Here is a 14,270-nt window from a genome sequence, read left to right as displayed (position 1 = left end):
TAAAGTCTTTAAAATGGAATATCAGACTGTCAGTTATCTAGCCCAGACATGCATTTCTAGCCACATCTTTTTATCACTCACAGGCAGTCTTATATTTGATCCAAACATAAATGAACCCTGCCTTTTCACCATTTTTAGAGCTACTTTGAGACATTTCCTACTGCATTGTATCCCATGGGGCAAAGAATCTATGAAGCCAAAGGAATGTGTATACCCATAGTCCATGCTATCTACTTCTTCTAAATCATTTTCCAGGCAATAGAACCCAGAAATTCCTTGCCCAAAAGACCCCCAGCTTGATTTTTTTTTAATATTATAATACTAAAGGTCATCTGAAAAATATGCATGTAAGAATAGCAAAAAAAATTCCTACCAGGCATTAAAAAGAATTACACAACTATTTTGCTTAAATGTTTGGTCTGCTCTAGAAGAGACAGCAAAAAAAAAAAATCAGAAACTGATCAAAGCACCTAAAGATATTTTAGTATACAATGAGGCAGGACTTTTAAATCAACAGAATTATCAGAGGTATTTCACCAAAAGTTGTATTAAGACATCTGGCTAGCCATTTAAAGAAATAAATAAAAAGAATTGATTACCTCATTATTTATATTATAATTAAATTACAGATAGATTAACAATGTAAAAATGAAATTCAATAAATATCTAATATGAAATGAGATAATTTAAATGATAATAAATTGAGAAGTGTTTATCTAACCATGTCACAAAGATCAGAATTCAGAATGGAAAAGATCTGGCATCAAAGCATTTAAAACTCATTGCATAGCACAAAGAAAAAAATGCCATGCCAGATGCAATGTACTACCAATACCAAGTACAATACATTAAAGGACAAGTGAAAAACTGAATCATAATTGCAATATGTATATCAAAGAGTTGATTTAACTTGTCAGTTGCTACTGAAAGAAAAAGTTGAATATACACACCTTGACCCAAACTCCACTCCTAGTGATTATCCTTTATACATATATATGCATATGAATGCCTATTCCAGTTTTATTTGTAATAGAAAAAAATCAAAAACAAAAATTGTAAATAAGTATCCATTGACTATTATTAGACAAGAGGGAAGGAATAAGGGCTAGAAGGAGGGAGGTATAAATATAATTTTTTAATTATAACAATAAGGCAATGGTGGAAGTGAAAAGACAATGAGTTATATGTATCACATATGCACTATTTATAATTGAGTGTATTATATTGGAAATAATTTTACTATCCTTATTCTGGATCATGTGTGTACCTTAAGTTTTTATTTAATACCTCATCTCTTTCTCAGTCAGTGAAAATTCACTTCACAGATAGGATTGGGGTCATTAGCTTGTCACTTAAGGTAAAAACTGTGGTAAAACAAAGAATAAAAATAATTATTTTAAACATTATATCTCAATTTAAAATATATAGGTACTTTAATGGATCTAGAAATTACAGAAAAATTTTGTAATAAATCACATACTATGATACATTTTTTAAAGTAAAACAATAGCTCAAGGGAATTTAAAAATAAAATAAGTGTCTCATCGATAAATTACAATACAGCTACAAAAATGAATGTCATGATTTTATACACACTCCTTTGGAAATACTTGCTAAGTGTAGAAAGGAATAAAGTTCAAAAACTGTATGATCTCACTTATGTAGAAAAATTGTGTATTTTCATATTTGTTTAAACTTAGGCATTGTTTAGGACATAAAAGGAATTCTTAAATTAGATACCAATAAGCAACTATATTGAAAGTGGAATGGAGAACACTCTATTTATTTATATCCCTCTGTCAATTGAAAATTTCACCAGAGGCTGTATTGTATTTGTAATTCCAAATATCCAGCCCAATACTGAGGACAATTCAGTGTTCCCTCTCTTTAAAGATTTTTGATCCTCTACTCACACTCACCGCCCTTCTTGCAGACAGGTTGAATTACAGGATTCATCTCTTTCATAGCATGGATCCATACAGAATTGCAACTAGTCCTTTACATTCATATTTCTCCTACCAGGCCGAGAGCTCATTGAAGGCAGACTTACGCGTATTCGTCTTTGTACCACCTTCACTAAGCATGGCATCAGGCACATTATAGATGGGCAATATGTGTCTGACAAATGGAAAAATATCAGTGAGTGAAGCTTTTTTTTGCTTCCACTGTCCACATAATCTCTCCCCACCATATCCTACAGCAGTCTTACATCTCTGGCCCTACTCAGGTCACTCCTTTTTGTGGAATAATACTTTATGAGCCCCTCTGCTAGACTCCATGAGAAAAAAGACAATGTCATACCCAATCTCCATCCCAAAATCCTATGCTATCTGGCTCCAAGTGGAGATACAAGCACATAATTATTGAACTGAACAGAGAATATTTCTGCTGTCAACATGAAAATAAAGCTTGACCTAGGAAAATCACACCCCTGCTTCCAAAAAGAAATAAGCTCAGATTTTCTGAGTCTGTTTTAGCAAAATAAAGTCCCCTGGCTAATGACAGATTTTAATTATTGGGAATGTGAGGTCAAATTTTTGTTATCTCATAGTGGAACAAAGAAATAGGGAAATTTTTTAAGTATCTAATCATTTTTAATTTATATTTTTTTCTTTTCACAACAGATGAGAATAAAATGGCAAGAGGCAACGGTACCACGGTGACAGAATTTGTCCTCATGGGATTCACAGACCATCCTGAGCTTCAGCTGCCCCTCTTTCTGGTGTTTCTGGTAATCTATCTCATCACCTTGGTGGGAAATGTTGGTATGATCCTGCTCATCAAGGCAGATTCACGGCTCCATACCCCCATGTACTATTTCCTCAGTCACCTGGCATTCATTGATCTTTGTTACTCATCTTCCATTGGGCCCAAGATGCTGCAAAATTTATTGGTGAAGAAAAAAACCATCTCCTTTTCAGGCTGTTTTGCTCAGCTGTACTTCTCCAGTGCTTTCGCCACTACTGAGTGCTTCCTCTTGGCCACAATGGCCTATGACCGATACATGGCCATCTGTAACCCCTTGATTTACACAGCCATCATGACCCAGCGTGTCTGCAAAGAGTTGGTGGTTGGAGTCTACACCTACGGCTTCCTGAACTCCGTGATACAGACAATACTGACTTTCCAGTTGTCTTTCTGTGACTCCAACGTAATCCACCACTTCTACTGTGCTGACCCTCCTCTCCTTGCCCTCTCCTGCTCTGACACCCACAACAAAGAGAAGCAGCTCTTGATCTTCTCTGTGGTGAATCTCACAGGGTCCCTCCTGACTGTCCTCGGCTCCTACATCTGCATCCTCTTTTCTATTATAAAAATTCAGTCTTCTGAAGGCAAGTGCAAAGCATTTTCCACCTGTGCCTCCCACCTCACTGTGGTCACCATCTTCTACGGAACACTGTTTTTCATGTACCTGCAGCAACCTAAAGCCGAGAATTCATGGACATACAACAAAGTGGTCTCTGTGTTTTATAGTCTTGTTATCCCAATGCTTAACCCTCTGATCTACAGCCTGAGAAACACAGAAGTAAAGGACACCCTGAAAAAAATGCTAGAGGGCAAAGAGTCACAGTGAGTGAGTTATCAAACTGTGGCTTGATGAAAATATGATCATTAACATATTTCACCAATCTGATTGAAATTTAGAAGGCCAATTGCTATCCAATCAAAAAGCAAAGAGTTAATCCAATTTGGGGTTTTAATGACCAAAATATTGGACCACTTGTTTGACATAGTAACATTTTAATCCAATCAGTTATCATAGACTAATCAGAGCTGAGTTACAAGCTAGACTGTCATTAACTATGAGTTTTATACGTTGAAAATGAAGTAGCTTACTACAAATTTGATAACAATATGACCTCTAAATTCAAAAAGTTTCTCAAAGGGCCAGGAATTTAGCTCAGTGGTGCCGCCGTCATCTGCCTCCCGAGTTTGATCCCCGGTACCAAAAAAATTTAAAAAAAGTTTCTCAAAAGTAGCACTTTGGGTCAAACTATACATTTGTGTAGATGAACATAAAACTCACACATGAAAATGTTTTATTACAAACATTTTCTAGTTTAAAACAGTCTATACTGGTAATTTGGTATTCTTAAGAAATATTTCTTCGTAACACAGTGCTACACATAGTAATTAAACTTCAATACCAGCTCACATAAAGCTTATTTAGTCCATATGTAATTGAAATACTGCGTGCTTTGAATGAACAATAGAAAACTAGTTTTACAGCAATTATAAAGGGAGTAAGGAAAAGAAAAACTGTGATTCAGTGAAAGGTGGGCTTTTTTGACAAAGAAAGTTTAATTAGAAGGCATAAAGTCTAGGATATTTCAGAGAAACTATAAGTAGTCATTTACTCAATAGTCAAGGTTTAATTTCTCTAGTGTCTGAAAAGTACAACTACAGTGATTTGTTTTCTTTAGTGGAAAAGAGAAGTAGGGGAAAAACAAAGGAAAGAGTGTATGTCCTAAGGTAACCGAGGAAGGGTATGCATGTTTCTGAGAAAGATAATTATCATCTTTTGATTTTGCAACGTTTTCCATGTTCTTTATTTGTTTCCACAGATTTGATATTCCAATTTCTTGAAGATTAATCTGCATAACTTCTTGTTGTTTATAGGGGCAAGTGAAAGAATAACTCTTTAATTTTGTTTTTATGTAAGCAAGAATAGCACTCTGTGGTTTTTGTGAGTCTGAATTCTAATACTTCTTTCAAAATAATTTTTAAGACACACACATCTGCCATAAACCATTAGATTTCCCCTAAACTTTTTTTGAAAGATGGCTATTGTCTGATTTTATAAATGGTTAAAAAAATATTTCACCAATTAACAGTAAGCTTAAAATCAATAAAGAAACTAAGGGTTCCCCAAGTTAATTTTTCAGATAATAAGATGAGATCTTTATTTGATTGTTGCTTGTGATTGCCTAATTTAAAAAAATTAAAAATAGCTAAGTACCGAAAATTGTTTTTACTTAGTTCAGAAAGCCTATATAAAGAACTGAGTTACAAGTTGTATTCCTAAGCACTTGGGGATAAAGTGTTGGCTCTGGTTAAAAAGAAAAATACTGCCAGGATAAAGAACCAGTGAGGAAAGGTAGGAAGCCAGCCAAGAAGAAAGGAGAGTTGCACAGGTAATGAGCTAGAAAGGAATAAACAAAGTGGATCAGGTAAGGCTGAAGGACAATATGAACCTGGATGTTAGACCATTGGCTATTTGCAACTAAGCGGATTATCTTCCTCAGTTCACACCCCAGTACCTACCACAGTTCCTAGCACAGACAGATACATGAGAACTGTCTGCTGAGTTGAACTGACTGAACTCCTCTGTATTTACTTCTGCTTCCAATGGATGGCCAGTAAAAGTCCTGTGGTGGGAGAGTGAGAGAAAAGGAATTATCGGAGTTGTTTAGGAGGACAGTTTTTCAATATTCCCCAAAGAAGGCTAATATCTGTAATGCAGGAAGACATAAAAAGACAACACAACCTGACCAGGGAAAGGAATGCTTTGGAGAAGTTAATTCTTTGGGAAGATGGTAAGAGCTGGATCGATCGATGGACCACAGGCCTATATAAAGAGAGGTGACTAATGGAAATAAAAATGAATACCAACACTTAGATTGAAAAGTGTGTTTTCAATCCAATGCCACACTTCTTAAATTTTTTTCTCAAACTGTTCTCAGATCAATTTAATTTAGAAGCAGAAATAATAGTAATAGATTTCATGTGTTTTAATACATGCCCCTTGACAAGTTAATTATATTCATGCTTGAAAGGAATATTTGATGTAAACATTTCTTTAGTTCTTTTCAGAAGAAACTAAAGATATGTCATGAAACCTCCCCAAAATAGCTTCCAGCTGTTGAATTTGTGCACTTTCTTCACGCTCTTTGATGCTCTTATAAAACAAAGTAGAAATGAAGAGTAATTTATTCATAAATTGTGAAACATATAAATCTACATTTTCCTAAATTTCCCAGAGAATTGAAAAAGGATCTGAATCAGCTAAATTTTGACTTTTTCTCTCCTTTCCCTCTTCACTGAGACTCCTAAGCCTTATAAATTTATCTCCCTGTCTTTGCCTTATAAAGAAACATCTCAGGTGAAAAATTCGCCAATTAATTATTTACATTTTTTCAAAATACATAGAACATCACATACATGCTCTTAAATATATTTAAATGATAATACTTAAGCCGTAAAACAAACCAACACAATCATGCATCTTTGTTCACTTATAAATGAAGCTGTTCAATCAATATATATAATATACTAATTCTTTGGACCTAAATAAATATCTTTGGAATAGATAAATATTTCAAAATAATAGAACTTTTCATTGATTTTGAGTGCGTTATTTCCTTGAAAGTGAAAATAAAACTCACATACATAATAAAATGCAAATTTATTTTTCTCATGATAATCCTAAAAATGAATTTTATTTGCCAGTCTTCACTGAATAGGCGGATTTCACTAAAAAATCTATATGTAACTGAAATATATGACATATGCATATATATACATAAATTTATACTCATTTGCACATAAGATGCAGAATTTTTCAGTCAATACAGATTTAAATGTTTTATTTATCCTTATTTAATACTTTGGTGGTTTTCCCACTTAGAAACATATCAAAAGGATTTTTTATCACATATCACAGGGCCAACAATTACCCTTTTCCATTTTCCCTCATATCTTTTCATGTACAAGTATTTGAGAAATTAAGCATTTTAAAATCTCAAATCCCACATTTTCACATCTGCCCTGGACACGTAGTTCTGACATTCTTTGATGAGCAAGATGAAACAGCAAAGTATTAATTCAGCACTTGAGAGTGGCTCTGCCTGCAATTAAGTGTTGCATCCTCCAGATAAGGAGCCTCTGAAGTCAGAACTTGTACAGGTTAGGTTTGTGGAAAGTAACAGACTTATCTTACTTTTCCACCCAGGTTGCTGGAAAAATATAAACTTTTATAAATAAATAGAACTTCCACCTCTGATTAGATAGTGCAGAGTGGAGAAGGGAAAAGATGGTCATTCTTTTTCAGAAATCAAATAAGTATGTCTTAGGCCTTTGAGGCAGTTTAACTGTTTTAACAGTTTCCAGAAGGCCTTGTTCTGTGGCCTGAAAAAAATATATTTTATTCCCACAGGTTTACTTTTCGCTTGGGTGTGTTGGTCACTCTGGCATCTGGAACCTACCAGCCTGCAGCTTCTGCTCCTTGCTGCAGCTGACACTGGCTGCTGACTACATTGGACGTGGTGTGAAGTGTGTGAGGAGAAGACTTAGAAATGAACCAGCCAGGCTAAAGCACTCTCCAGCCCACCTGCATGTCAACCTGGGCTAGGGATGCTGCATGACATCAGGGGTCTCAAATTGGAGCAGGAGTAAAGAGAGTTAAATGTTTATCTCTAGACTTTCCATAGAAGCTTTTTGTTCCATTTTTATCATCTTTTAGAAGGATTTACTCTTAACCTGCTTTGCCCCATCATTCTATTTCACCTGAAATCAATCTATTATTATAGTGTTTTACTTTATCATTTGCCCTAGCAAAACTAACAACTAGCTTTCCTTAGAAATCTTTCAGATGCAGAATTTAAATTAATCTGATTATAATAAAGCAGAAAATTGAGAAGAAATAAATTTGGTGTCATTGGTATTTAAGAACAGTCCTTTTGTGAAAAAAGTAACATTTTGGACTATCTTTCCACCTTATCACAAAACAAAATGGGTCCAAAAGTGGCCATAGGCACGAAATAGCAAGTCTATGAATTTTAATCTAGGAGTGTTCTCTTCTGTACTATAATTAATTGTCAAAACACTACCTGCTAAGCTTTTTATTCCTGGCCTGTTCATATTTCCCTGTACATTAAATTAAATTTAGCAAAAGAAGGTTATGTCTTTGTGGCCTAACCTATAAGAGTACATTAGCAGCGCTTGCATGGTGAGCAAGGAAATAAATCATTCTGGGCCTGAGAAGAATGCCTGATCAAGGGCCAAGGGTTCAGCTCAGTGGCACCACCCCTGCTTTGCCAGCACAAGGTCCTGAGTTCAATCCTGGTACCAAAAAAAGAGAAAAGAACGCGTGGCCTAGGGGGATGAATATTTCATTTAAAAAAACAAAAATTTACCCTCAGAAAATCAGGTCTGTGAAAAATAAAATTTAAGTTTTAAAAAAACAGGCCTGTGGAAGGGAGGCGATGTAATAGAGAGGGTATTCGACAGGAAAACTCAAGGTTGGATGCAACTGAGCCCCAAATCTGCTCTGAACTGCAGTATCAATCAAATGAGCCTTAGCTTTTTCATCTGGAAAATGAATAAAATAATATCTCACAAAGTTATCATAAGGACAAAATAGCACAGAGTATGCTGAACTATATTTTAAACATTATGAAAGTAGGAAACTTTTATTTTTAATAACCAGATTCTACCACTATGACCTGTGCTCAACTTTCAGAATCTTTGATTTGAAAGTACTATTTAGAAAATCCTTGTTTAAAAATGCTTTTACATTTCTCTGTATGATAGATAGATGGAATATGGAAGTTGCATATATCAATAGTGGAATTTCTTCATCTCATCTAGGTATCTGGAAAACATTATACAGCCGATTTTCTACTTAAGGAGCCCCGCCCCCAATATCTCTTTGCAAGTCACTGACTTGAAGCATAGACACTGTTCCCTGGATACCAAGTTGTCTTCTTGACTCATAATAAATCTATAATAAATCATTGACCTTCCTTTGAGTTTGAACAAGTACAGCTCACCTGTTCCCATACAGCAAAAGTCTGAAGTATCAGAGCAGCCACTGGGAGCTCCTCTCCAAGCATCAGCCGCTGTTGTGGCGGGTAGCATTCAACCTCCAGGTCTGCGACCACTCTGAGCATCTGTGGTCCTCACTCCAGCCTGTGAGACAGTGATGAGAGGTGAGCTGTGGGAGGGAGGCTAGAGTGCTTGATGGGCAGTAGCAGAGGGGGCATTTCAGTTTCTCCTGCTCCTTTTCCTTGTTCTCTGCTTAGATGAGCACTGAGACTGGAAGAAATTGAGAAAAAATAACATAAAGGGCAAAGTTCCACAAATACATCTTCCTCCACCTCTCTTCCCTCCAGTGCCCTCTACCTTCCCCTAGCAGGGCTATTAGAATGGGAATTCTACCCTGCTCTGACAGTAGGAGGGTGTGGAGCCTGAGACATAGAACTATAAAGCTGCCCCGGACAGGAGCAAGGTGAAGCCTGTGCAACTGACGCTCCGCGGGGTGCTGGGTATGGCTCTACTGCTCAAGGAAGCGGAAAATCTGTCCAGTCAGCAGAATGCGGCACTGACTTTTAAATACAGTAGATCTCCAACAAAAGTGAACTAAATCTTGGTTTCATCTGCTCACACTCTTACTCACTCTTTCTTCTCCTCCTTTCCCTCTCTTCCCCATGCATACTACTACATAAATATTCTGTTGCGTCCACAAACTCAAAATTTTAGCAATTAAATTAACCATCATATTCTATTCCATGGCTCATTTCTGCTTTCCCAATTCTTGTACACGGTGCTTTCCACCAGTCACCTGGATCAAAAAAATTACAATTACTTTGACCTCTCCCTGTGACCTTCATATTTCAGAGAGGACAAGATTTCTTCCTTTCATCTTACATGAATGCCCTCCTCTTCCTTTCCTATTATCACCCTTATCATTTCTTTGCACCTGGAGCACCCAGGTATCTCTGCTTCTAATCTCCTCATATCAAAGATCCTTAGTAGATTCACGTATGCATGAGTACAGTATATCATACTGTCAGCATTTCAGATCACTGGGAGGAAGAATGCATTTATTAATAAATTAGAGCATCAATTATGTATCTTATACTTTATATCAAAGTAAGTTCAAGACTGAACAGATCTTAATGTAATAAATAAGAACTTAAAAGTACTTAGAGAAAATATAGGTGAATATTTGCTAGTCTTAGAATAAGAAAAGATTCCCAAACAAAGAATCAGGGCCAGAAATTTTGACAAATACAAATATGACAGATTTGATGAAATAAACAATCTAAGTTTCTATTATAATAAACCGACAAGCATTAAGTGAGAAAATACTTACAGTGTATATGACAGAATTAATAAAGGCAAAAGGTAAATCAGTGAAAGTGTAGGTACGGAATATGAATAGATGATGTACAAAATAAGAAATACAAATGACTTTAACTGTGCAAAAGATATTCAGTTGCATTAGTGATCAAGAAAATACAGATTAAAACAGTAATGAGATCACTTTTCACCTTGCAGACTGACAAAGATTTTTAAAAATATTAATAACCAAGGTTATGGTACATGGACAGAAAAGGTACACATATAGGCTACTTTAGAGAGGGCAAATTGGAATAAAATTTCAAGAAGGTAATTTGGCAATAATCACCAAAAGCCTTAAAATTAAACATCTTTTTATTCAGTGATTTTCTTTGCAAGAATTTATTTGATGATAATACAACAAATTCACAAAATCTATGTATTTAGTAATTTGTTATAATAGTCTGTACAAGAGTAAAATATCAGTAGCAATATAAACATGTACTAATGAAGAACTGGTTAAATAAACTAAGAAATGTATTTATTATTCAATAGTCTACAATATGACAGTTTAAATGATGACACAGTAATATTTTATTTTCATAAAAATGCCCATGATGTATGTGTAAATGGTTAAAAATTATGCAACCTTTTATTTTTTAATTGTATATGTGAAATATTAGATATACAGATTGGTATAGTAGTTAGTATTGTTTATTTACGGATGATAGGATTCCAGATGCCTTTAACTTATATCTTTATTTAGAAGTAAACAAAAAACTAAGGAACCAATTCCACTCAAGTAGTTCTAAATCTTCACTCAGGATTCTACCCTACATTATTAACTCCAAATTACCTTTGCAGTACCAAGCCCAGAGGCAGGAGCTAAATTTAAAAGATGCAACCACAATTTAGATGGATAGACTGAATAATTAGCAGTGGAAAAAGAGGGAAACATAAGATGGTAGAGGATTCAAAATGGTGTTGGAGTTTCAGACCTGCCAACTGAGAGATAACTGATCAAAAAGAGATGGTTTAGCAGAAAGATCCTGGGTGCTTAAACACCCACACAAAGCCTTGGACACAGCAACCGTTTGACATTTTTTAATGGAAGGGTGTAGTTTCATATGATCCTTATTGTGGACAGTTGTATCCGTGCTCAGTCCAATATATTTTCTGGAGATTCTAAGAAAACAGGAAGAAATATAGTTTGATGCAATAAAAGAGATATTGAAACAGGAGTCAAGAGACCTTTCCTACACACCAAGTAGCTGTGTTTCCGGGAAAGTCACCTCACTTTTCCCTCTGCCCAGCAATTCTCTTGTTCTGCACAGGGATTTAAATGCCATTTTTTAGAACAGTCTGCCCTGACTTCCAGCACTCAAGTAGAAGAAAGACACTGGGTCCTCACTTCTCACTTCTCTGGTTGTCAGAATCTAGCTGCTGCCTAAGAAATCACAGATATCTGCCCTTCTTATCTCAGCTTGCCACTGACATATTTCATTCCTTTATCATGTTTTGGACTTAGCTGGCAGACAGAATAGCCCAAGGGATCGGCTCAGAAAATCCCAGGATGTCAGTGAAAAAGAGCTAGGACTCCATAAGGGGCTTTAACACCCCCCACCACTCACACACCCTACACACACACACACGCACGCGCACACACACACACACACAGCACTTACATACATTGGACTCGTGGACTGTCCCTCTCCTGCAGGCACTGGGCTAAGCACTTTGCATACTCGAGCAGATGTCTTTATCATCACAATAACGAATGCCATTGTGATTAACTATAACACAGATGAGCAAGGAGAAATTTAGAGAAGCTTAAGTGACATATCTTAGATCACACAGTGCAGTGGAGGCCAGATTCAAACCTGGGAAGACTGGCAGGAGATTGCTTAGCTCCCTTTATTTACAGAGGTACAGCTGCTATTGCAAAATCCAAGGTCGGCCTGAGAGCTTTTTCAACATTCTTCACTCGAGCTTTTCATTTCTTTTCACTCTACAGCATATACATCCATCACATCATATATCTTGACTATATAAAAAAAATCTTTATTTGTCAAGAAAATAGTTTTAACAGAAAAAATAGGAAATACAGTGGCCTGAGTGGCATGTTATTAGTGGGGGCTGGATATAGCACCAAAACCCTTGGGTTTGTGCTGTCTTCTAAATGACGGGACTGGTGTAGGCTCCGAATCCCTTCTTGGGAGCAGTGTAGTGGCCTGCGGCCTGTTACTCCTGTGCCCACAGGTACTGGCCTGCTTCTCTTCACCCAGGGAAAGCACAGAGTTGGGGCCAGCAGGAGTGTGGGGCACAGCTCTGGCCCAGGCGTCAGCCTGCTCCAGGAGGTTATCTCAGCACAACGGAGCTTTCCGTATTTAGGGTTCCATCTGCCCCAGAAACCTAGCTTGCTTTGGTGCACAATATTCTCAGGCACATCCTTCCAGCTTTATAAATTCTCTCCAAAACACACTAACAGAAGAATCATATGGCAAGTAGCTACTTAACTCCCGTGGGCTATTCTGGTGAATAACTGACAACAGAGTAGATGTATGGGCCTAACAATTCCTTTTATTTTCATATTCTCTGTACTCTTTAGCTGCAGGATCAAATTGCTGTCATGATTCAAAATGCACCGGAGTGGACCCGATTTTTTTGACAATTTAATTCCCATTTGAACCTCTCACTTTTGTTATGAAAGCCAATTTTTGAGATGTGATATATGAGGACTTAATAATAACTAAAATTCTGAAATAAGAACAAAATGAAAGAAAAGAATAGCCTCTAAAACGACATAAATCTTTGCTTGATTAGTAAAAATAAATAATTCAAAAGCCCCTGTGACAAACATCTTGACTACGAAGAAATATTTTTTCTTAAATAATGAGCCTGTAAGGCATTTTCTTACAAAAAGAAAAGAGTTCTAAGTTATAATAACACATTAAAAGTCTTTACAGAATTAATAAATATTATGATACAAATGTTGAGTTAAAGATCATGTTGAACTATACTGTCAGATGCATTACATACTCCTGATGAACTTAAATATGACTTTTTAAACTTCCTTAAACCAAATACAATACCTGTGAATTATAATTTTTAAATAATATTTTTAAAAATATCTGAGGCATTAGCACTAGAAGCTACTTACTTGCATGTCCTTTAGGTCACAGTGTGGTATAAATGGGGGCATTTGTTGAGTCTGAGTTTTAAACAACTTGAAAAAATGAGTTCTTGCAACTTTCCCCTGGGATTTAACACTAATCCTGTTATTGAGAAAATTATGAGGATATGATTAGGAAAGTTACAGCATTTGCACCCCCTTGAAAGGCATGAGCATCATGGTCACATGCAGTCCAGACTTCCAGCCTGTGTCAACCCTGTGAAACGCATGGTATTTCCGCTCTCAATAGATAGTTTTATTTGTGTAACTTTCTTGGTCATAAAAGCAGTGTCCACACAAAAGATAAGACCAGTAGAAATAACACAAAAGCAAGAAATTGGCCCAGGCTAAAAGGAAATCATTCTGACCCACTTCCATAGGCCTCCCACTGCCTATACTAAGAGTGATTCTTTACATTTCTTGTCACTTCACTGGACTACAAGCTCTTAGAGGACAGGAAATACATCTTAATCATCTCTGGATGCCTAGCTTCTCATTTTTGTTGTTCACTTCATCTTCCATTCAAACACTGTGGTCTTGATCCTTATAGAACAGTTCACAGATGGCTTCCTGCTTTAGAAACACGTGTCATTTAGGAGACTGTCAGCAAAGGAAGTAATCAGGTTAGCAGAGGTAACAGAGTAGTGTCATTGGAAATGATCCATGGAACTGGAAGGTATGAGTCCAATCCCAATATCTGTCCCCCCTTATCTGAGAAATTGACACACCCAAGCCAGCTGCCATTTAACACTAGAACATAGCAGAAGTCCACCACACTGATCCAGGCTCACCAGCTGAACAAATGGGAGTCACCAGGCTACTGATGACTATTAGATTTATAATTTTTCTTAAATTGACTAAATGGCATCTGGCCATATCCATTAGCACCTTATGAGCTTTGTTGGGCAACTCAGAATGCCTGACTCCAACCAGCTCTCTGGCCATGATAGAATCTTGCATGGAAGGCTGAAGACCAGATTTTTGAATGATAGTGAATTCATACATTGGCCCCTTTTGGGTGATACAACTATTTCCA

General features: G+C 36.4%; 2 protein-coding genes across 3 annotated transcripts in view; one reads left to right on the top strand and one right to left on the bottom strand.

Moving 5' to 3' along the window:
• The window catches only part of LOC101719498 (olfactory receptor 5P1), a 104,043-nt gene extending 90,730 nt beyond the window's left edge, over positions 1 to 13,313 (bottom strand). Inside the window, exons 1-3 of one of the 2 annotated variants that reach the window (XM_087211759.1) lie at positions 13,223 to 13,313; positions 8,772 to 9,036; positions 5,266 to 5,369 (exon numbers count right to left, since the gene is read on the bottom strand). In XM_087211759.1, coding sequence (XP_087067885.1) covers positions 5,266 to 5,292 — 27 coding nt within the window. In that variant the 5' untranslated portion in view covers positions 5,293 to 5,369; positions 8,772 to 9,036; positions 13,223 to 13,313. Of the gene's footprint in view, positions 1 to 5,265; positions 5,370 to 8,771; positions 9,293 to 13,222 lie in introns of those variants that run through there. The other variant, XM_087211760.1, reaches the window with a different exon arrangement.
• LOC101700561 (olfactory receptor 5M5) lies at positions 2,636 to 3,574 on the top strand. Its single transcript, XM_004851770.1, has one exon. It carries the CDS (start codon positions 2,636 to 2,638, stop codon positions 3,572 to 3,574), a length of 939 nt encoding a protein of 312 aa, XP_004851827.1.
• Positions 13,314 to 14,270: the final 957 nt, after the last annotated feature.

This window comes from Heterocephalus glaber, unplaced genomic scaffold (genome assembly GCF_053883595.1).
Source record: "Heterocephalus glaber isolate CG9 unplaced genomic scaffold, H.glaber_assembly_v1.0 deba00001428, whole genome shotgun sequence".
Classification (NCBI taxonomy): domain Eukaryota; kingdom Metazoa; phylum Chordata; class Mammalia; order Rodentia; family Bathyergidae; genus Heterocephalus; species Heterocephalus glaber.
This window is presented reverse-complemented; position numbering and strand designations above follow the sequence as displayed.

Coding starts and splice junctions, on each gene's coding strand:
- LOC101700561 (XM_004851770.1), top strand. CDS start 2,636: ATGGCAAGAGGCAACGGTACCACGGTGACAGAATTTGTCCTCATGGGA.